Source organism: Bos mutus, chromosome 22 (assembly GCF_027580195.1).
Source record: "Bos mutus isolate GX-2022 chromosome 22, NWIPB_WYAK_1.1, whole genome shotgun sequence".
Taxonomy (NCBI): Eukaryota; Metazoa; Chordata; class Mammalia; order Artiodactyla; family Bovidae; genus Bos; species Bos mutus.
Window position 1 is genome coordinate 38,997,836 of NC_091638.1, and position 24,538 is coordinate 39,022,373.

General features: G+C 43.5%; 1 protein-coding gene across 1 annotated transcript in view; it reads left to right on the forward strand.

The window, feature by feature from the left end:
- CADPS (calcium dependent secretion activator) overlaps positions 1-24,538 on the forward strand; it is a 476,711-nt gene that overhangs the window by 294,736 nt on the left and 157,437 nt on the right. Inside the window, 3 exon segments of the mRNA XM_070360581.1 lie at positions 7,319-7,385; positions 16,741-16,849; positions 22,615-22,827. Of these exon segments, the coding sequence (XP_070216682.1) occupies positions 7,319-7,385; positions 16,741-16,849; positions 22,615-22,827 (389 nt within the window).

Below are 24,538 nucleotides of genomic sequence, written 5' to 3' on the forward strand. Positions count from 1 at the left end.
AGTAATTTATAGCAATGCTTCTGGGTTTTTTGGGCTGATTTTTTTAATTTAATAAAAACTGTAAAACTTAAATCCAAAAAGTTCAACAAACACATGTTTAAGAAACATGGAAAAAAAACCTGTAGAAAAACACTGTGTAAGTATAATGTTAATAACCAGTGATAAAGAGCAAATCATAAAAGCAGCCAGAGGACAACAAAATGTTGCACACACAAGAACAAAACTGTAGAGGGGAGGAGAGGGTGAGATGTACGGAGAGAGTAATGTGGAAACTTACATTACCCTGTGTAAAATAGATAGCCAATGGGAATTTGCTGTATGTCTCAGGAAACCCAAACAGGGGCTCTGAGGGAGGGAGATGGGAGGAAGGAGGGGATATATGTATACCTACCACTGATTCATGTTGATATTTGACAGAAAACAACAAAATTACGTAAAGCAATTATCCTTCAATTAAAAAATAAATAAATTTTAAAAAGAACAAAACAGTGCTTGTTAGAAACGTTATAAGTGAGGGCCTTCCCTGGTGGCCCAGTGGCTAAGACTCCATGCTCCCCTTGCAAGGGGCCCAGGTTTGATTCCTGGCCGGGGAACTAGATCCCACATGCTGCAACTCAGACCTAGTGCAGCCAAAATAAATAAATAAATGTAGTTTTCAAAATGCTTTAAAAAAGAAGCATTACAAGTGGGAAGACAGAGGAGCAACACCTTTAATGTTCTCAGATCTATATACCCAACAAAAACATCTTTCAAAATGACTGACAGAATTGTCAGCCATGTTTCTTAAAATCCCGTCTCCTCTTCCATGTTTTCAGCTGTGCCATTGCTCTAGACTTCTTGTGCTTCAAAACGATCACATTCTTCTTCCTGTCCCATCAGTCTTCAAGGCACCACTCATTTTGACCTAGTCTCTCTGTCAGTACTACCTAAAATGACCTACTTGAATATATTTGGGATTCCACTTTATTTCCCATGGGCTTATTTTCTATAATTAGATCAATTAAATCAAGTTAGCTGATAATGTTGTTTAAATCATCTAAATTCTTACTGATTTTCTGTAAATCATTGAAGTCTGACTATAATTGTGGCTTTCTTTCTTTCTACCTGAGAGTGCTGTCCATTTTTACAGCATGTGTTTTGAAGCCGTCCATCTTTGCGTCATACATTTTGAAGCTCTGTTATTAGAAGCATCGACATTTAAAATGACCATGTCTCCTTGATAAATTGACCCTTTTATCACTATAAATTGATCTTTATCCCTGGTAATATTTGGCCCTGAAATTTATTTGGCATGACAGTAATAAATATAAACACTCCAGATTTTTTAAAAACTAATGTTGGCATCGTAAATCCTTTTGCATCCTTTTATTTTCTTGCCTATTTGTGTCTTTAGATTTAAAGTGTATTTCTTGCAGGGATCATAGAGTTAGGTCTGCCTTTTTAAATCCAACCTGAAGATCTCTGCCATTGGGCATTAGATATCCTTTTAATTGGGATATTCAGCCTGTTTCTGTTTAATGTGGTTATTGCTAAGGTTAAGTTTAAATTAAATTGGTATCTGTCATCTTGATGTTTGTTTTCTGTATATCCCAACTGATATTTATTCCCTTTTTTCCTACCTTCTTTTGAACTAGTTGAATACTTTGATTCCATTTTATCTTCTTCATTGTATTGCTTTATATAAATGCCAATTTATATAAATCCCAAGTGACTAGAATGTACTCCTCTCTGAACCTCATTTTGCTCAGCATAAGATGGAGGTAATGATAATATTTGTCCTAGAGGATTAAATGAGTTGATAAATGTAAAGCATGTAGGGCAGGATCTGAAACATGGGAAGAGCTACGGCCACAGCTACAGAAGAGTTGGTAGTGGTGGCTGTTGTCATCGTCCATGTCATTTGCTTTCATCTATACTTTGCACCTTTTCTCAGTGCATGCCTCTTCCTGCTGAGATGCTGCAGGAAGATGGAAGCACCTGGAGCCTTAGCACTTGGTAATCTCTTTCATTCCTCAATGAATGAAGGGAAGCATCCTAGTAGTAATAATGGCTTTTGTCCTCTTGTGATTGGTCTTCTTAGGAAAAAGTCTCATGAAAAATTTCCAGCAACAACAACAAAAAGGGATCTCCGCCTTATTATATTGTGATGGTCCAGGCACCATGGTGACACAGGAGTAGAGGGACACAGAGGAGAGCTGTTACAGCCTCCTACATGCTGAGGACTGAGGCTCACTCTCCACTTCAACCCAGGTGGCACTTCATTCATTTCTAGGCTCCTCCGTGACTTCTGGTTCCACGGTCCCCCTACAATGAAACCTCCGCCTCCCTGGTTCCAGGTCTCTCTTAGCCACCTCTACCCCTTTGTAAGGGGAAAGTGATTCTGGCAGATGTCGTGGAGGGCCATGTACTCTTCTCCCTGCGCTAGAGGCTCATCCCTAGGCACCCGAGGAGACACCCGAAGATACACATCAACATTTCCCCACGAATAGCCATTGAACACTGTCCGTGTGCTCACCTAGTACTAAACACAGACAATACTTAATAAACAGAGCTGGTACATTCACAGACTCTGCTTGGAAGACGCCCCGTGGTTTTGTTTTTACACAAATGACAACTATGCAAGCCTCACCCTGGGTGCTCCTCTGCTAGGTGGTCCCGGAGCAGAGGGATGCTGGCACCGGGGACTCCTCCATGCGTACCCTGGGTGCTCCTCTTCTAGGTGGTCCCAGAGCAGAGGGATGCTGGCACCAGGTACTCCTCCATGCGTACCCTGGGTGCTCCTCTGCTAGGTGGTCCCGGAGCAGAGGATACTGGCACCAGGGACTCCTCCATGCGTACCCTGGGTGCTCCTCTTCTAGGTGGTCCCAGAGCAGAGGGATGCTGGCACCAGGTACTCCTCCATGCGTACCCTGGGTGCTCCTCTGCTAGGTGGTCCCGGAGCAGAGGGATGCTGGCACCAGGGACTCCTCCATGCGTTTGCTCACGATTTCCTGGACCCAAAGTTGAACTGAACCCAAGTGGATCTTTCTCCTCCCTTTGTAGTCCTTTGTAGTTCACTCTGGACTCTCATAGAGCTAAAATGCCACCAGTGAATGGCAGGCATGTCAGTGTCTCACAGGCATGGATTTTAAGAAAATGTTACAAGCAAGGGTATGTTAGAAGCATGATGCAGAGTTTTGCCTGGAGCCTCAAACCCAAATATGTGAACCTTGCTTTATTTCCCAGTAGTTGTGTGCCAGAAGCTGAACACAATTGAAATAGAGAATCCAATGATGAGTCCTTTACAGAGTTGGTAATTGCCTATATTGGGTTGACCAAAAAGTTTGTTTGGGATTATCTGTGACATGATATGAAAAACCCAAACTTGCTGGCCAACTCAATAATTCTTTCTACTAGGACTATTTTTTACTACTAATAATAACAACAAATATCCGTAATGCCTAACATTACTGAGCACTTACTGTGTGCCAGTTACTATGTAAGTCGTCATCATCACTCCTCACAACAACCAAATGAGGTAGGTAGATGCTGTGCCAGCCCCATTTGACAGCTGAGTAAACTGAGGCATGGGGTAGCTAAGCCAAAAGATAGCTAATGGCAGGCTAATTCCCACCTCAGTACTTCCACCTTGAGTTTAAGATGTAACCCTCAGCTTAGCTTAGGCTCACAGTGCTATAATATTGATATGTCTGTTCCCAAATCCAGATTTCTACATATCTGGATGGCTTGAAGAGACAGCTGAAGGCCACTGCCCACACAGGTCTGTCTGTGGAATGAGGAGCTGCAGTGCAAGGTGGGGAGCGGGGGGAAACCACCTGTATATCTACAGTGAAAGAATTCCATCTGCTCCAGGTGCATTCCATTCTGCTTAAGGAGCATGTTCCAACCTAAGAAAATACAGAGCTGGAGCTGGCTAGACAGAAACAGTGCCTTGTAGCCCTCAATTTTTCTCAGTTTTGACATCTTCTGTTATGTGCCAGATTAGCAATAAATTCTGAGGAAAACCTCAGATGGAAAACCCTTCTTTCAGGCAAACCAAATGATACTTTCTAAAGGAGGATTAATTTTTCTCTGATCTCACTCAGCTTTCCTGTTCAGTAGCTTTTAACCACAAGTCTTCTCTGATTGGAATAGCCGTTCATGTTCTTAGTTCAATAAAAAAGCCAAAGTTTGTGATTCACAAGAGGAAGAATAGCATGCTGAAAGGGCAGTCCAGAGCACTGTTCCAGGTGTAAATTCTGGTGATGTCACTCACCAGCTGGAAGCCCTAGGGGAGTTACTTGAGCTTTCTGAACTCCATTTCCCTTAGCTGTGACATAGGAGTGTCACATAGTCACATAGTGACATAGTGAGTAGTAAGTTCTTACTTTGTGCCAGATACTGTTCTAAGCACTTTCTACTTCATTAGCTACTTGAATCCTTACAACAGTGCTTGAAGTAGGTACTATTATTATTATCCCCATTGTACAGAGGAGAAAACTGAGGCAGAGATGTTTAGTAACTTGCCGAAGGTTACTCCAGAGCCTAGGCAATATGGCTCCAGATTCAAGCTCTTAACTCCTCCAAGTGGGTATAATCAATTCATGGAAAGTACTGGGCACAGCACAGAAGATTAGTAAGACTTCACTAAGCAGTAGCTAGTATTTCTGTTATGAAGGAGAAAAACTAATGATTCCATATGAATTCCATTCTGCGACTTCAGGTGAACTCGTTTTCCTACTTGAGTTCTCAGTTAAAACTGCACTTTATGGGACTTCCCTGGCAGTCCAGTAGTTAAGACTTTGCCTTCCGATGCAGGGGGTGTGGTTTGATTTCTGGTCAGGAACTAAGATCCCACATGCCTTGTGGCCAAAAAAGCCAAAACATAAAACAGAAGCAGTATTGTAACAGATTCAATAAAGACTTTAAAAATGGTCCACACCAAAAAAAAAAAAAAAAACTTAAAAGAACTATAACTCTTTAGATATAGTAGCTGTGTTTGTTTTTTGTGAATCTCTTTATACAAATTTAGGTCAAGAAGAAAGAAAAAATGGGTAGTAGCTGCTAGAAAAGTATGAGACTGTTACAGTCTTACCAGTCATTACTAAAAACACAAAAACCTTTGCCCATTGTCTTTATTTGATCTTTCATCTATTTCCCTGTGTACATATGTGCAAGGACAGAACTTACCACATATGTAGCTGTTAATAACTGTTAGTAATGATATGCTTATGTATGTTTTATAATTAGACTGACATTCATTGTGCATCTACTTCTTGCCATACTTTGTACTTACACTTCACAAGCATCATCTCATTTAATCCCCACAACAACCCTGCAAGAGAGAGCTGTTTCTGGCCATGCTTTTCCAGAGTACCAAGTGGTAAGTATCTTGTCCAACACCTTGGATTAAGCAGAAAAACTAGAACTGGAAGAGTATACTCTTGATCAGTAGAAACTAATAAGCCACTCTCTCCTTAGACCTGGCTGAGGCTTCCTTTTAAGGTCCATTTCTTCCATGGATACATTAATATATTTCAAGAAGGTTAAGAGCACTGTCCAAGGCAGCTAGGTGATCCACATAGCCAGAGCTGACCGTGTTGGCCTCAGAGCTGATAAACTTACCAGCCAGCCAGCCTTTTCCACAGCCTCAGCCACCATCCTCTGGTCTGCACCCCTGTAAACCTCTCCTCAGTGATTTCCCTGCCTTCCCTCTTGCCCTTTCAATCCACAGTGCCTTAAGCACCCAGCAGCTGCTGGGATCATCTTAATTACAAATGTAAGCGTCTCACTCCCCCCTGCTTGAAACGCTCTCATAGTTGCCCATTCTTATTTAGATGGAGTGTATTCCTGATCTAGTTGACCCATTACCACTGATGCTACACAACACTGTTTATGATACACAGATAAGCATATAGTTAAAGAGTTACATATTTTAATGTGTATTATGCAGTATAACATAAAATTCGTATATCAGTATAAACATGATATGACAATTCCTTTCAAAATAAACTTATTCATGTTAAATAAGTCAAGTTGAAGAAAAAAAAAGGCAAGTAAATTATATGATAGATGGACTGATTTGGAATAAATCATGGAAGTGCAGTGTGAGTGGCCGAAGTTGGGGACCCCCCTCATGTCTACAGGGGAGACTCAGTGAAAGTGTTTCCCCACGGAAATCCATGCTAGAATGTGCAGATGGTAGGATCCGTCCTGAGGCCAGAAGGAGGATGCAAATCATTCTGGTCTATGGTTAACCATGGCCCTCAAATGTGGGCTGGGACTGAAAGAGGGGAGGTGTGGGCAGAGTGAGGAACTTTGCAGGAGGTAAAAATCAGCTATACTTGCGACTGAGGAAGGTGCATGGATGACTCTGGTCTGTGGCTGAAGGTCTGAGTGCTTTGGCCACCAGCCACTCCCAGAAGCCCCTGACATTTGTCAAACAGTCTACGTTTTCATTAGGTGCATTCTTCATTACGTTCCAAAGCGGAAATTCTGTCTGATCGCACGTGAAGTGGGAACTTGGAAGTAGGCCAGTTGGTTTTTGATAGCAGGTAAAGCCAGTTTGGGAACTCGAGGATTTGAATGCATTTGAGTATGACCAGGTCTCTCTTCACCTGATCCAACAGAGCCTGAAAAGCACCAGCCTCACTTCCTTAATCAGTGCCAATTCAACATGTATCAGTCCACAAGGCTGGGGGTGGGGGATAATTCATGAATCAGTAACAGTCAGTTACACTGATAATAGAATCTTTGAAGTGTGCCTTTGTAATTCTTAAACTTCCTTAATTTTTTTTTTTCCTGTATGAAGAATGATTTCCATCAACAGACGCGCATTTGGGGGGAGGAGGGAGAGGTTTAGGGAGGACTTGCTACGTCAGCTTGAAACTTCCTTTCTGTATCGTACCTTCATTTGCCAGAATCACAGCAAAAGCAAACAAGGGAAGTTTTTCCCGAGTAAGACTTGAGAAGAGGTGCAAGAGTTGGAGTTGTAATATTTAGCACTGTTCTTTTCTCTCTTATGCAGCAGCAGGAGTTTCCCTACCTACAAGACTTTTAGCACATAAACAAATTAAGGTGCAGTGTAACATTTTCCAAGGTGCTTTCTGGAATCCGCCAAGGAATTTAAGTCAAGTCTGATTGATGGGCCACAGTGCTTTCTATAAGTGGAAGTAAATCCTGCCTCCTGTTCCTTATCCTCAACCACACCCCAGAATCTGCTTTCTGTTTCTGCGTCCTGTGGATTTCCTTGTCCATGAGCACCCAGCTCATGGTAAAGCAAATTAAACAGTGCGCTTGCTCAAGCTTAATGCACCTCTGGTCTTTTTCTTTTCTCTAGGTATTTATGGGCCATCGGTAAGAATGTCTGGAAGAGATGGAAGAAGAGATTCTTTGTCTTGGTGCAGGTAACTCTTCAACTCTAATATCAAACTTAAGAGCCATTATTTTTAAACACTTGATAGGATTCATTAATGTTTTGAGGGTTCCCTGGTGGCTCAGACAGTAAAGATTCCACCTGCAATGTTGGAGACCTGGGTTCAATCCCCAGGTTGGGAAAATCCCCTGGAGGAAGGCATTGCGACTCCACTCCACTCCAGTATTCTTGCCTGGAGAATCCCCATGGACAGAGAAGCCTGGCCCTGGCTATAGTTCATGGGGCTGCAAAGAGTCGGACATGACTGAGCAACTAAGCACTTTAATGTTTTTTATATAATTTACCTTAAGTGCACAAAGCTCAAGTGTTTAACTCAGTGAGCTTCTATTTGTTATATATCCATGCAGTCACCATTCAGAGGGATACAGAACATTTCCAGTACCTAGATGGCTCGTTTTCCTATTTTTACATCGCTTTAAAATTCTAAACATTAATACATGCTAATTACTTTTTAATTCTAACAATACAGAAATATATATGAAAGGTGGTAACAGTAAACCCTCACCAGGGCCCAGGGAGAGAGCAAGCATGTGCCTGATTATGGCAACAGGGACATTAACACTGTTTTACAAGAATCTGCTGTTTCTAAAAGCATGAAGATAGTCATTATGAGAAAAGCCAGAATTTAGTTGGACTTTTTACATCTTTTTCTTTGTTTCATTTGTTTGATTGTGAGTTATCTGTGGAAAAACATTCCAGTCTCACTGATTTCTGAGGCTTCCAGATCCCCAGTAATTAAGATTACCTTTCTAAACATATCTTTCCACATAGATTAAAAAAAATAAATAACCAAACTCTTCATGTTGTTTATTAACATGTTTTTTTTGTTTGTTTTTGAACACAAATCATTGTAGACACTGTTTCACGAATGTGTGTATCACTCAGATTCTAATACTTGTGGAGTTTTCATTTTTGATGTCCTTTGGGCCTCTCCAGTTGGGACTGTTACTAACTGTGCAGCCAGGAACATCTCTGTATATATAGATGCAGGTGTAGGTACAGATATTGATACTAATAATACACTAGAAATATATAAATGATATCATTGCTCTCTTCTGTGCTTCCTTAAGAAAAACATAATTCCAGAATAGTAATATGTACCCTTGAAAAATCTCTCTCTCTCTCTTTTTTTTTTTTTTGGTTTGTTTGCTTTTTGCATCCGGATTTTTCAGTTTATAAAGGAATTTGCCATTACCGCTTTTTAATTTGTAAGTTTCACCAGAGCATGTAAACTATAATTCATTTTGCCAAAATTAATTTATGCTGTACTTTGAAACATGTCATAAAGTGAGTCAACTTGTAATTTAAATTTAAGTGACTAAAGGTGGTTTTGGGTTACTCTGTTGGCTATGGGGCCTCCCTGGTAGCTCAGCTGGTAAAGAATCGCCTGCAGTGCAGGAGACCCTGGTTCAATTCCTGGGTTGGAAAAGATCCCCTGGAGAAGGGAACGGCTACCCACTCTAGAATTCTGGCCTGGAGAATTCCTTGGACAGAGAATCCTGGCGGACTACGGTCCTTGAGGTTGCAAAGAGCCTTGACTAGTATTTTGGGCTCTACCAATTCCGAAACCTCACAGTAAAGCAGCTGCGCCTTAGTCTAAATGGCCCTGAAAGTTCTACCAATCCTGAGCTTCTAAGGCTAGACCTTCTGTGGATCTACTCAAGCCTCTGCTGAGCCTCTAAGGCAGACTTCATCTCTCTAGCTGTAAGCAAGACATGATCTTTGCTTTCATGATTGCTCTAGGGTACAACAAAACCTCAAAATAAATTAACCAAAGGAAAACTTTGGAATTTTTCCCACCCTTTCAAATGAGCCACGTCTAAGTGATAGAAGACATTTAATCCTTCAGTACATTTCCTTGGAATATCAGCTAACCAACATTTATCCAGTACCTATTTTGATTAGGGCACATTGATAGATCATAGAGAAGAACCTGGAGACCTAGTCCCTACTTCCAAAAGAGTATCTCTTAGAGTTCCTCATAAGCAGACAGCAGAAACAAATGCAAGGCAATTATGATTTTTAAAAATGTATTTTGGAAGGCTTTTGTGGTAGTTGATACGATTGTTGCAAAAGCTACTTCCCAGAGGAGTTTCAGAAATCCAGGCAGTAGGAACCATGGCCAGTGTCATTGATGTGGCTGGAGGACAGAATCAGCTCTGACCGTTTTCTATCCTTGCATTTCCACTCAAGAGTCAAATTTGAGACAGGGAGCTGGGTCAGTCCAGCTTGTGTCACACACCCAACTTTTCACAGGGCAGGCCATGGCACTTTGACTCACAGTGGCACTGAGCTGTCTCCAGTGCAAAATCAGGGTGCCATTACCAGACACAGAAGTGAATGCTGAGCAGACCCATACAGGTGATACCGACTCTAAAGAGAGCATATAGGTTGAGAGAAACAGACATCAAAAGAAGTAGTGCTGGATTATGGGTGATTCTCCCCTTCTGTGCCTCCCACTGGGCAGAGCAGCCCCCCTAGACTCACTTGTGAGTCTGGCCTCCCGCATAGACAGTGTCCTAGCTGTCCTTCCCTCCCCTCAGCTCCAACACATACCCTGTCCTGCTCAGTATCTGGCATGCTTATTCAGGAAGTGTTTGGTGGAAGAACGAAGGAAAAGGAGGAGAGAGAGAGAGCCCAGGCAGTGCTTCAGGTGGTTCTGAGAAAGGAAAGGTCATACGGCCCGGAGAGTGGCTGGCGACACCTTCTCAGAGAAACTGGGACGAGTGGCCTCCTCATGGGATACAAAGTCTCGTCTCCCACTGTGGCAGCCGGTTACTGGACACGAGACTTTCCTCTGAGAATCTTTGAAATGACAGAGTGCTTAGGAGACGTGGCTGATCTCTTACTTCGGGAGAGATTTCATTCTCCAGAGAAAAAAAGTAATCGTGCTGAAAATGCTAATGAAGCTATGTCTATACAGTATGTACTGAACCCACAAGAAGAGAATGATTGTTACAAGCAGTGCGACTGGAACACAGGCGTTTTAGGGCATTCGCACCAAGCCTTCTACCAGAAGAAGTTAAGAATCACCCAGTAGCTACAAAGCAGGCTCTGAGCTCACTTCTGAAAATCATGAAAGGACATTGGAGGCCCGCCTAAAGCTCAGCATCTTTCCTACAAGGATTGTGTGAGATGTTTCATGTACATGTGATTCTCATTCACTTTAAAGAGCCCTTGTGGTACATTGGGTACAGGGATCCCTCAAACTAAACCTTCTGTTTCAATCGAAACCCAATGCCTCCCTTAACACTTTCTGTGGCTCACGGAGGTGATACGACAGCCTTGCCATCACCAAGGTAATGGGGGAGCCAGGAGGAGAGCTCAGGTTTTGTTGACATTTTTGTCCTGTCCACTACAACAGTATCTCAAAGCAGTTTTAGTGGCCTGCCTGGAAAATACTGCGTCACTTTTGGATTCTGCACATTTTTTCATCTCTGCTGTTTAGACGATCACACTTGCAGGCAGTCTATGAAAATGATAAACAAAAACTTAAGCACTTCAAAACAACCCCAGTGCCAACAGAGCTGCAAGAGAGAAGTTCAAGGCCCCATATCCTGGCCCAATTCAGGGAAACCAAAAATACCCCAAGTTGCTTGAATAGAAAGATGGTGGTCCAAGTGGTGCCCATTGGCGCCGGGCAGCTGCATGTGGCGTGGAAACCAGTCTAACAGACAGATGATTTTGAGTTTCTTTTCAGCCACTGCACCATTCCACTGATACCCAGCACGCAAAAGTAAAAACAGGATAACCTGGACTTCCTGGTGGTCCAGTAGGTGAAGACTCCACGCTTCCTCCGCAGAGTCTCTGGTTCCATCCCTACATGGGGAGCTAAGATCCCACATGTGTGCGGTGTGGCCAAAAACAAAACAGACAGGAGAACCGGTCTGATCAAATTTGGGGATGGATGAGGGAGCTGGGGAAAGAAGCAGATCCCCCAACCCTGTCCTGCCCTGACTCCCCAGCAGCCTCAGAGGGGTCTCTGTGGACAGCGTGAAGCCACCGCTCAGGAAGCACAGCTACCCACGTGACTCAATGAATGTTTGTTTCCTCTCCATTCAGACGGAGTGTTATTTTTATATAGACTTGGTGATGCATAATTTCCAACAGGATCGTGAGTTCCATTAGATTTAATACAAGGAAAATTGTTTGGAAAGCCTAGAGAGAGAACCGGAGAAGGCAATGGCACCCCACTCCAGTACTCTTGCCTGGAGAATCCCATGGATGGAGGAGCCTGGTGGGCTGCAGTCCATGGGGTCGCGAAGAGTCGGACATGACTGAGCGACTTCACTTTTACTTTTCACTTTCATGAATTGGAGAAGGAAATGGCAACCCACTCCAGTGTTCTTGCCTTGAGAATCCCAGGGACGGGGGAGCCTGGTGGGCCGCCGTCTATGGGGTCGCACAGAGTCAGACACGACTGAAGCGACTCAGCAGCAGCAGCAGAGAGAACATATCCAACACCAGTCTCCTCAGAGTCCATCTCCTCTCCCACCCCAGCTGTCTGTGTGTCTGTCTCGCTCTATCTCACACACATGCACATGGTCTCCTTTTTTGTCCATAATGCAGAATTTTTGCATTCTGTCTTAATGAGATTTCCTTTTAGAGCTAAGCTACTACCTTAGGAACAAAAAAATAGGTCGTAAATGGACTTCCTACTAACCAGGGACAAAGGCCACCCTTTGAGGAGTGTTGAGCCAAAGCAGCAATTCCTGTGTTTAAGGATCAAGGCTAAAATGATGGTGAGTGTGACTGGAGCCTGCACCCCCGGCCCTGATGGGGATGAAGCCGTTTCAGGGGGTTTCTGTGATGGAGACTTCAGTGTTGCTCCACTGTGTTTTCCAGTTATGGACCTGGACTGCCTGTACTGCGTGTTGTTTAAAATGCACATTCGGGAGCCATGCAGAAGCCTCTAACACAGAGAAGACTCTGAGATGGAGCTCAGGAACCTATGTCCTTGACACACAGCCCAGGAGGTGCTGGTGCAGGGTGTCCAGAGACCACCTGTGAAGAAACACTGCTCTGAAGTCATTGTCAGTCTTAAACCAAGTCTCTCATTCCTTGCAGACTGCTCTCTCAGAGTGCATGTTCTCCAAGAAAATGAGCATCAGGGTAACTAAACTGCCGGGGCCATGGTCAGGACCAAGCACATTGATTACCACTGTCAGGAACTGTGACCAGACCGCTGCTAATGATGAAGACTAGCTCCACTCTGAGCTTCCCATCTTGGGTTGGAAGGGGCGGAGTGTATACAGCCAGCTCCTCATCCATATCATATTAGAAAGCCTCACCTCTATCATCTTCTTATTTTAAAATATTTTTCTTCCATGCCCCAGTAATTTCTTGTTAAAATCAGTTTTTAACTGGTCTTCAGCCAAATTATTTCTGAGATACTTGTCCCCTTTTAGCACCTTTCTGTGATTTCTCTAATAATGCTGATAATTCTATTTTACGGCCTCTCGGAGTTTACAAGGCGTTTATCAAGCTGGTCTTCACAATATTTCTGTACTATAGTGAGGACCCATCTTACCCCCCACCACCGCCACCCAGGTTCCACATAGGAGGAAAGAGAAGCTGAGGCTGCTTAAATGACTTACCCAGGAGCAACAGCTCATAGACAACCCATGTGCAGCCTCACACAGGTCTTCTGATTGCAGGTGTCTTCCGTGACGCCAAACTCTCAGGTGAAGCCGTGTGGGTACAGCGGCCTATAGCTCTCTCACTTGCATCAGTTAGAGCCGATATAGTCCCGAAATAATATCTTGTCTCTGATTCCCTAGAGATAGTATGAAAGTGAAGTGGAAGTTTTAGTCGCTCAGTCATGTCTGACTCTTTACAGCCCCATGGACTTAGCCCGCCAGGGTCCTCTGTCCATGGGATTTCCCAGGCAAGAATAGTGAAGTCGGTTGCCATCTCCTTATCCAGGGAATCATCCCGATCCCGGGATCGAATCCAGGTCTCCTGCATCTCAGGCAGATTCTTTGCCATCTGAGCCACCAGGGAAGCCCTGAGAAAATATAGAAATAATATAATGTCCCTAAATTCTGACCATTCCAACTTTCTAAAAATCTAAATCTGAATAAGCTAGCATATTGCCTGATAATGTAAAGCACCTCATAATACAATAGGTACCACCCAGAAATCAATATTAAGTTAATCATGAAAGTGAATTGTAAGACATGGAGGATGTGAATGATTTAATCGCTGAATGAATGTTCATTCTTCCCACTCAACTTCACAAGTGCCCTAAAAGACGTTTATATTTATATTCTGTAAACAACAATCATCAACCTGAATTAGCTTAAGTTTTAGAATAATTATATTGGTTAGTTATTGAATTACTAATTAGCTAAAGAGTTTTTCTGGCGTGTCTGGGTCCAGAGCTTAAACAAAGTCACCAAGACTCAGTCTCTCTATCTGAACCATTTCTTTGCTTTTTTTTCCTGTTATCTTTTTATTTCTTCTACTATTTTATCAAGAACATTTTCAAACATTCAGAAAAATTGAAAGAATTTTACAGTGAAAACCTCTAAAAGCACCAATTAAATTCTTCCGTTAGCATTTTTACTATACTTGGTCCATTACAAATCTTGTTTTAATTACGGATCTCTTACCTGTTTATGTATCATCCATTCATCCATCCACCCACTGATTTTTGAGCAGCTTCATTGCTTATAGAATCTCTTGACTGTGCTTTCCTCTAAACTGGCTTCATTCTTGAGGAGCCCTCTCCATGTAGCAAACTCTGGCAGGTCAGGGATTACAAGATTTCATTGTTGTTCAGTCGCTAAGTTATGTCTGACGCTTTTTGACTCCATGAATTGTAGCATGCCAGGCTTCCCTGTCCTCCACTATCTCCCAGAGTTTGCTCAAATTCATGTCCATTGCGTCATTGACACCATCTAATCGTCTCATTTTCTACTGTCCCCTTCTCCTTTTGCCTCCTTTTACAACAGTTTGGCAAGTCCCAAACCTTTGCTGTTCCCTCACACTTGATGATCTCTAGAAAATCTGAGGTTCCTTGCAATACTTATAAATATTCAAAAATAAATCATTCCTTCTTTCCTCCTTTTTTTCCTAAAGTAAGTTGCCAAATTCCTTATTAAAATGGTCCTGATAAACCAATTTCTTTGAGCCCAAAGTTTGTCTGGAACAACTTCAACAGTATTACCAGAAGGGGGCAGCAGCGTACAGCTCTCCAAGAAGCAAGAATCTAAGTAGAAGAAGGAAAAGTCAAAAAGCCCCAAGCATGTAGTCATAGTAAATGCCTGAACCTTGAAGTAGCACCTTTCTGTTGTGATGTTTCACTGATCTCAAACAAACGTCCCCAACCCTCTATCTGGCTGATCATCACGTTAATGTGCTATATAATGTCCAGGTTACCAGAGAGGTAAAGAATATCATTAAGGAGCTATTTCAACAATATCTATCTGTTTACTCTCAGGTATGGAGAATCAGTTGTCTCTGAGATCAGTAATGGACTGGAGTAACATATGTAAATCTGGAAGGGAGGAAACCTCTTTATTGGATGATAATACTCATTTTTCTAGTATCAATCAGACCCAATTAGTGAATGCCCATTACATGGTAGATTTTGCTCATGGCAAGGGGAATATAACGAAGATATATGATTCTCTAGGCATGCCTTCAAAGGACTTATAATCTGGTAGGCAAATACACCTGCTCAGCTACTTTGTAGGAGAAAATAGTGCCAAATGCAAGGAAACTGCTTACATAAATGCATGTATTTGCCAGGCGAATATCACACACAATGTAAAAAGCCCTTCACCACTCAATTTATTCTTCGGCCACAGTAGGACAGGTAAAATACAGATAAGGGCTCTGAGTTACATGTATGAGAACTTAGGAGAGCTGGGATGAGGTCCCAGGCCTATGTGACCTCTACGCAAAGCTTCCATTCTTAATCCTCCTTTTTAGAAGAAGCTGCTTATTGCAAAGCATAGTACATGTCCACTTACGAACATACTCTTAGCGGCTTTATGTTTCCCTTGAAGCCCATCAAGACCCTGCAGTATAAGGAACAGATTCTGTAAACTACAAGCACAGTAAAGAAATCCAAGTCAGGCAGAAAGTTTTCATCAGGAACCAACAGAGGGCAGCAAGAGATAAACCAACCAGTGAAACATTCTCCTGAGGACTCCTGTTAATCTTACGGCTGGGACCTTCAGGCCAGGGACTGTGGGAGACATATGCAGGGTTTGAGAGCTCTAATTTCTTACCATTTAAAAGAAGGACAAATCTGACCCACGGAGGAGATAAAAAAATATCCCCTGCCGGGATCAAAGTTCACTTAGTAAATGTCTGTTTTAATAAAGGGAACTAAGAGATGAGGGATATGGCACTCCTCCACGACATTTGACATCCATGGATGGCGAATATGCCCCTGAGCTTTTAGCCCGAAGCCTGAAGGATGCTTGCTCTTCCCTGGGCTCCTTGCAGACAGGCTGGATGCAGAAATGCTCAGTGTCCATGCTGGGTCTGGGTGCACTGTGGCGACAGGATCCTGAAGGCCGGCCTGCAGCTGTGGAGCATGCACCCAGCACCGACGTGGGCGGAGGCTGGTGAGGGACGGGGGCCGAGGGTGGCTCTCCCGTGACTGGCGCCTAGAGATCAAGCACTCATTGCTTGTGACAGCGTGTCACTCCTGCACTTGTCTGAGACGAAGGGAAGACTTTTCAGAGCGACCAAAGGCACTCCTTCCATGGGAAGGGCGAGGAAGAAATGAGATGTGTGGCTCAGTGCAGAGAATTGACCTGCAAAACATAAAATACTAAAAGAAATGGAGGCGAGTGTAAATAAAAGTCAGGTCCCTAACTTACGACTGAAAGACCTGTGTCGAGTCTGAAAGCATGACGGCCTCAGCCAGAGCCAGGGCCAAAGTCATAGTAGGTAGAAGCTATAAAATTGCTGCCATGCAACCAGTTTTGACCTACCCAAATGTGAATTTCATGTCGCTTAGCCCAATTAAATATAGCAGTAATGATAATAGCTAACTTTTCTCAAGCACTTCCTAAGCATCAAGAAAAGATCTGAAATGCATTTCAGATATGAACTCATTCAGTCCACACAATAAGGCAGCAACAAGGTAGGTTCTTAGATTATATCCATCTACAGGTGAGATACCAGGACCAGAGAAATCTCTTAACTTGCTGCAAGTCACACAGCCAGGAGATGGAAAAATGCAATCTGAACCCAGCTCCAGAGTGCAGGGCCTCGGGAAAGGACAGGCTTGAATGGAGAGGGTTTATTCAAGGAAGATGGGCTCTAGGGAATCAACCTCACACGTCTCTGCTTCTCCTTTTCAGGTGAGTCAGTACACGTTTGCCATGTGCAGTTACCGGGAGAAAAAAGCCGAGCCTCAGGAACTTCTCCAACTGGATGGCTACACCGTGGATTACACGGACCCCCAACCAGGTACCTGCCCACCTGCTAGGCCGTGAGCCCACAAAACTCTCTCCCTTCCCTCCGTGTTGGACACTGACTGACCCAAGTCACTAGGGCGCCACAGCCACAGTTCACCATCCCCTGGAGGTTCTGTCCTGAATGAAGAAGTGCCGATTCCAGTCCAGGGATTTGTTTTGACTCGGGGTCCTCATAAAACCAAAATGAAAATGTAGTACATTTTTCTTTTATGTAGCTGTGCCCACCTCAAAATTTAATTCCACCCTAGAATGTTCAATAGAAATTCCTGAAAAAGAAGTCCCACATGTACTTCCATGACTCTGTGTGTGTGTATGTGTGTGTGTGTGTGTGTGTGTGTGTGTGTGTCTGTCTCATTCACCGGTGATATGTGGGCTTGGCAGGTGTTGTGTCTCCTGTCCAGGTAAACCTGCCCTGTAGGTCCACATTTGCTAAGTACAAGTCATGGTTATCTAATAGTACTTGAAAAGAAAGTCTTCTCTAAACCTTTTTTTACCTCCTAAAAGACACCAGTCCACAGCGTAGACATCCAAACTCAGCCTTATGTAACTAAGAGAACCACACAAATGGTAGTATTTCTCAGAAGTTCTACATTGCATAAGTTCCACATCCTGCCCTCTCACACCTCTCTCCAAACCCATGTTATCTTTTTCCCAGAAAGAAAAAAAAAATGAATAGAAATCTGCCTCAAGGAACCTTCAAAATGGGGGGGGGGTGCGAAATCATTTCAGCATATTAATGAGCAACAGGCACCAACAGCCCTCTCCCAGAGAAGTTTATTTTTATGCCAAATCTGCACAAGGAAAGCATTTCCAACCATACTGCATTATTTGGCCCAAAACCTTTTTTTCTACTCCCATATTGCTCTTCCACATGCAACAAAATACACATAAAGGAAAAACAGAGTCTGAGAGAAGATGGGGCGTTAACCTGAAAAGGTGTAACTGGGAAGACCTCTGGCCCAGTTCACTTGGGAAAATTATCGTCTCAGTGGGCATCAGAATTGCCACTCCCAAGTGCTTTGGACCAGACCTGCCCCCTCAGACCTCCATAGATAATTCGTGTCCTGCCGGAGCACGATACAGAGCTGACCACGTAAAATGTGTCAGGACTTTAAAGGCTCGTCCTGGAAATCCCTCCTCGTGAACAGGACCTTGGAGTCTGAGCCAGTTTCACGCAACAGCTAGAGCAAAGGATGTGGCCCCTGTATTAAGAAACGAACCCTCGTGGCATTCTGCAGTGGTGTCTTCTCAAATCACGGCATTCCCTTCAGAGAAACAGCCCCTGTTTCCCAAGACCTCCATTTTAAAGTGGGAAACTCAGGGACCAATATGAGAAGGAGAAGCAGCACTATCTTGTGACACTACCTCCTTTTAAGCCAGTTCCCTTTTCCTTTCCTCTACATGGTAGCATTTGGATTTCACTGCAGTCCACCAAGCGCGTAGGACCAGAATTGTCATCTCCTTTTGTAAAGGAAGCAGCAGCACTGGGACTTGAGGTCTAACCCATCTCACCCTTTGGCACCTGCAGTAAAACATAGCTGTGTGTATGGCTCTAGTGAAGCTCGAGTTGTTGTCTTCTCACACGGTAGCAAGCAGACCTCTCTGCAGCGGGGAGAAGGCTGTTCCATCTACATGCAAAAGGAGTAGCTGTGCACGTACATTGTCAAAGCCTCTCTCCTTTTTCTTCACATTGATCCCCTGGGATATAATTTATAAATTCCTTTACCAAGGATGTAAATGGAAAGCAAAGTGATTATGTTCTTGAGAATAAAGCAGAGTCTTCTCTGCCTTTCTGTGTGCCAAGTCCTAGTTATTTTCAAAGCAACGTTTGATTGAAAATGGAGATTCAGATTCTCCCAATTGTCATGGGAAAAATCTAACCTAGAATTTTTCAAAGAGTGATTGTGAAAAAAAATAGTTCCTGAACCCTAAACCTAACCAAGAACCAGAATCCTCCGGTTCAGATAAGCACTCTGTGGACTTCCCTGGTGTCCACTAGTCAAGACTTCGCCTTTCAGTGCACATTTGACCCCTGGTCAGGGAGCTAAGATGCCACATGCTTTGTAACTAAAAAAAAAAAAAGAACGTAAAATCAGAAGCGATTTTGTAACAAATTCAATAAAGACTTAAAAATGGCCCACATCAGTCACTTATTAAATAATAAATAAATAAGCACTCTAGGAGATTCTTTTGAACATTAAAGTTTGCGGCTGAAGATCAGGATAATTACTACACAATTTGGCAAGTGTCCTCAGAGGTTTGAGAAGTCTTCCCCTACTGCTGCCTGAAAGGTGAGTGTGCACTTGAAGCAGGACCTCTGGGTCCATCTGTCCTTCTCCTCCTCTTGGCTTTATTCTGGTTGTCAGTGGAACCAACTGGTGTAGATGGGGCAGGTAGCCTCATAGCATAGACATCCTTGCCTTTGCACCAGCCTGGGATGCAGCAGTCACCCAAATATAAGCATTGGCTCTAAATCAATTCTTCTGGTATAGGGTCCTTTAAAAGTTGGTTTGGGGAGTTGGTAAATAACTGTAAGTAGTTTTTACATTTAGGCTCTTCATTTTAATCTAAAGATGAAACTGCTTCCCTTTCTCTTTCCCTGGGTATGGTTCAAAGAGTATGCAACAATCTCTCAGTTCCTATTAGATTAAATAAAGAAGTCTTCAAATAAGAGGATATTCATTTGGAATAATTCAGTGGCACAATTTCAAGGACTAAATTAAATCTTTGACAACTTTACCACCCTAAATAGACTGTGTCCATGTGTGTGGTTGAAACAGCGATCCCCGGCCAGGGAACTGGCAAACATTCCTTGCCTGGTCTGCCTCCATCTATTCCCAGACATGTCCTCTTGTTCCTGAAGGTCAGTCCCTGTGGGATGTTCGCTGGAGAGCCCGGGCATTATCATACCTTGCATTTTGCAGATTCCTTCCCCAGGATCTGCTGCCTAGGAGCACATGTTGGCGTTCACGTTGTCTTCTTCCTTGGTTTTCTTCGAGCTAGTTGCTCTGCTTTCTCCTCATTCTCATTGGTGTGTCCTTGGTCTCCCGGGCTTTCTGGAAAAGCTCTGTTGCTCTTCACTGCTGTCACTGTCGTTGCTTCTCCTGCTTTACCTGTTTCTCTTTGCCTCGCTCACCCCATGGTTAGGCTCCACTCTGTTGTCAATAACTCATCCCCTAAGAGCAGTCGCTGCATGCCAGGCATGCTGCCCGGATTCCGCGTGGTCCGGCACTATGCTTATCGTCGTCAGCTCTGGAGTCAGACAGCCGGGGTCAGAAGCCCAGCTCCGATCCTCACAGCTCCACTTCGTGTTCATGGGATAGTCAGTTCCTTCTCTCTGACCCAATTTCCACATTTATACAATAAGGACAATAATGTATATTCTTTACAGGCTTCCCAGGGGATGCAGTGGTAAGACTGCCTGCCACTGTGGGAGATGAAGGAGATGTGGGTTCAATCTCTGGATCAAGAGGATCCCCTGGAGCAGGAAATGGCAACCCACTCCTGTATTCTTGCCTGGGAAATCCCATGGGCAGAGGAGCCTGGTGGGCTATACTCCATGGGGCCACAACGAGTCAGACACAACTGAGTGACTGAGTACATGAGCACATGTACATCCTTTGTAAGGCTGTTGGGAGGAGTCCATAAAAATCTCAACACTTCTTAGCATCTGTGCCCCTCTACCTCTCTCCTTCCTGAGTCAGCCCCATGAAAGGACTTTCTGACAGTAGCTCCAAGAACGCAATGTCCCTATTCTGAGCTTCAGGCCCTGGCAAATGGGAGGTGGTGGGGCAGGGAGAAGGTCCCGCCCAGTGATGGCTGGCCTGGAGTTCACCTGCCCTATCACAGAACCTTATCCCAGCGGTTGCCATGAGACTAGACTGCAGAAGCTCTACCGAACCCAGTCTTTTCTTTTAGCTCCTTGGTACCCACTTTTCAGAGCTTAAAGCATTCCTCAAAGCTCTTCTTCCTTTCTCTCTCTGCAGAATTTTCCTTCTTACAATGCTGTCCATCCATTTCATCAGGTTTTCCGAGCTTGCTCACTGTATACCATCCTATCCAAATCACACATTTTAAAGCTCTCTGTAAGAAAAGAACCAAAATAATGCTTCATAATCACAGCCACAAAAAATATTTTATTAAAATTGCTGTACCCCTCAACTCTTCATATAAAAAAGATGCTCTTTATTGTTCTATAATCCCTGGCAACTGTAAGTGCAAAATTATTAACACATACCCATTCTTATGAAGTAGACATTTGAATTAATACTTTCGGCACAATAGATAAGTCTTAACATCACCAGAAATCTTTCCCAAGGCAAATGTCAAGTAGGTTGGCAATTGGGCCCTGTTGGTTTAGGGATTCTGACTACTCCACTTACTCCCCTTTCACCTTTAAAGAGGTGGGTTGAGGGTAGATGAATGGTGAGGAAACTGGTGAAGATATGAAGCTTTGTTTAAGGATAGAGAGTCCCAGTCACCCCAAAATTATGGGCTTTTGGAATATGTTGACAGACACAATGTAACTCTGGCCTGAGCCCAGAGAGAGGCCTCTTTTGCCCACTTATCTCTAAATTTTAGCCTAGAGAACTGCTTATGGGACAAAATGGGTCTGTAGAGCATTCATTCATCCAACTTGTATTTGTTGAACACTCACTCTCTGCCATGCACAGTGCTGGGTACCAGGATGCAGCAGGGAAGAAAAGAGACAAAAACTCCCTGCCTTTAGGAAGTAAATTATGTAATTTTTTAGAGGTGGTAAGAGGTTTGAAGCAAAAGAATGCAAGAGAAGAGAGGTGAGTAAGGAGAGGTGAAGGTCAGGGAAGGCCTGAACAAGCATGTGATGTCTGAGCAAAGACCTGAAAGAGGCGAGGCTGTGACTCATGAAAATAACTGGAGGAAGAGTCCTAGGCACAGGCAGTAGCACTGTGCAAAGATCCTGAGGCTAGAACGCACCTGGGGTGTTGAGGGAGCGGCAGGAGGCTACACGGCCGCGTGAACTGGTGCATACACGTGCACATAGTAAGAGAGGCGGGTGGGAGCAGTGGGGGCTCAGTTCACGTGGGGCCTGGAGGGCCTTGGCAGAACCTAGATGTTTCTTCTAAGTGAAATGCGGAGCTACTGGTAGGTTTTGAGCAAAGGGATGGCACAACCTGACTCTTGGGCTACACCAATCACCCTGGTTCCCATCTGGAGGGTCAAGTATAGAGAGTGAGGGTGGAGGCAGATGGATCGGATAGGAGGCTACTAGAATAATCCAGGTGAGAGATGAATGTGGGTGAATTCAGAGTGGCAGCCCTGGAGAAGGAAGAAGAGGTCAAATTCTGTTGTAATGTCCTGAAAGTAGAGTCTTCAGAATTTCATTGGAATGGGCAGTGAGAGAAAAATCAGGAGTCCAAAACATCCCTGAGGTTGTGGATTTGAGAGGCGGGGTCAAGAGGCGTTTCTGTTGTTGTCATTTGGCTTGTTTTTAAAAATGAGGAAAGTAATAGAATGTTTGTAGACGGATACTTACCCTGCCATTAGGCAGTTCAGTTGACGACTCTGTCCCCAATAAGACAAAGGTGGCAGGAGACAACAGCCAGGCTCAAATGCCTCTTGGACATCATGGTATCAGACTAGCTATCCTATAGTTAGATAAACAGATGCACCTCTTTTCTCCAGCCCAAGGAAAAGCATAGAGCCTGCCGCTCAGAGCTTAGTCCTGCTGAGAACATTACAGCTCAACTTAGTAGTCTTTCTTCCCTTTTAATCCAGGTTTGGAGGGTGGCCGAGCCTTCTTCAATGCAGTCAAAGAAGGAGACACCGTGATATTTGCAAGTGATGATGAGCAAGATCGCATTCTCTGGGTCCAAGCCATGTATCGGGCCACTGGGCAGTCGCACAAGCCTGTGCCCCCAACCCAAGTCCAGAAACTAAACGCCAAGGGAGGGAATGTGCCTCAGCTGGACGCCCCCATCTCCCAATTTTGTAAGTAAATATGCCATTTGTTAAAACTAGTTCTGTAGAGTAAAGTCAGTCTTCTAAAGTTGAATTAGAAAATCTAGTTGCTTTCATATTAAGGATGCTCAAAATCATGTTTGCCTTAAAAAAAAAACAGTGAATTCAGAGGGGAAGAGTTGGGACAAAAATGTTAGATAAAAGTAATTTTAAAGTGCAATACTTGACAATCCCCTCCTCCAGGACTAAACAAAGAAAAATATGTTTCAGGTGGATTTTTCTCTCTTTGTTTTGATGAGAATTTAGAATTCACAGCCAAACAGGTATTTGTTTGAGTCCTTCAAATATAGTAGATTATGTATGCCCTTGCCTCATTTCTTCCTATTAAAAGTAACTTTAAAATAGAGCTTAATTTGAAATAAATTTTAACATGCAACTTAGAACCATTTAAAAATAAATGATGTATCTTGCGTAAAGAGTAAACCATGAAACAGCCATCAACACAGGAATCCCAAAGCAATCCAAAAGACTCTTACTATTCATTGCTAAAAGTACACTTAATACTATTTGTGATGAATGCAAAAAAATAAATAAATAAATGATGACATTATCACATACAGTAGGGGAGGGTCGGGGTGGGGGGTGGGGACACAGGAACACACACAAGAAAAAGAAACAGTATCTAAAACCCCATTCTGAGCTAAGACACCAGAACCCAGAAATGAAACCATCTCCTCAACAGTCCCAGTTCATATTCCAGTGTCTTCCCCTCTATAGCTTAGCATCAGTTTAATTTCTGGCCCTGTCCCCATGCCATCTTGCTACCAAGATGATTTTGATCTTGGGACAGTGTAGATGCACAGGGCAAGATGAAGGACAGCATGCCTGCAGGTATTTGTTGAAACAAGGAAAATGGAAACACTGGCAACATAAAGCACCAAATTCATTTTAGTTACAAGCGTTCACCCTAAGTAGAGATGTCTGCCATGCCCTGAATGCACGTCAGTTAGGAAGAGCTCGGGTACACATCAGTTTTCAGCGATAATCATGGTGAGTCTTGTCTTTAGCATGGCACCTGCTCATTCAGTGTAGTTCACTGAGCAACTGTCTAGGTGATGAGACATGATGAGGAAGACAAGGAGATCCCTGTTCTCAGGATACCTCCAGCCCAGTGGGGAAGTCTAGACAGTAAACCAAGTTAAAATATATATATATAGTAAGATAGTTTCACACACTGAGAAACACCATAAACAATGTCATGCATTGGTGAGTGAGTGGGGAGAGGAAATAGAACACAGATGATCTGAGCTTAAGCCCAAATGATAGGAAATTACCCCCACAGACATCTGTGGGGAAAGAATTGCAGCAAAAGGGAAAGCAACTGTGAAAGTCCCTCATCGGAAACTTGACCTTGAACCCAGTGCTTTCACACAGTCTCTCCCCAGTTGCTCTTAAAACGTGGACCACATGATTCTTTCGCTATAGCAACAAAGTAGAGGTAATTCCCTTTCGATGAATTCCACTGCCATGTCTGTTTCCATTTAACCAGACTGTGTTCTTAAATCTTGTTACACCTTTGCTGGTGGGGAAGCATTCTTGTTGGATGACAAGTACTACCCATCAGGTGCTCCCAAGGATTCTTGTCCTGTACTGATGGGTTTTTATTTTAAAGGAAGATGCTTTCCCTGTGGGACAGTGTAAATAATCACACAATCGTGTGGGTTTCCACACAGAAAACCCT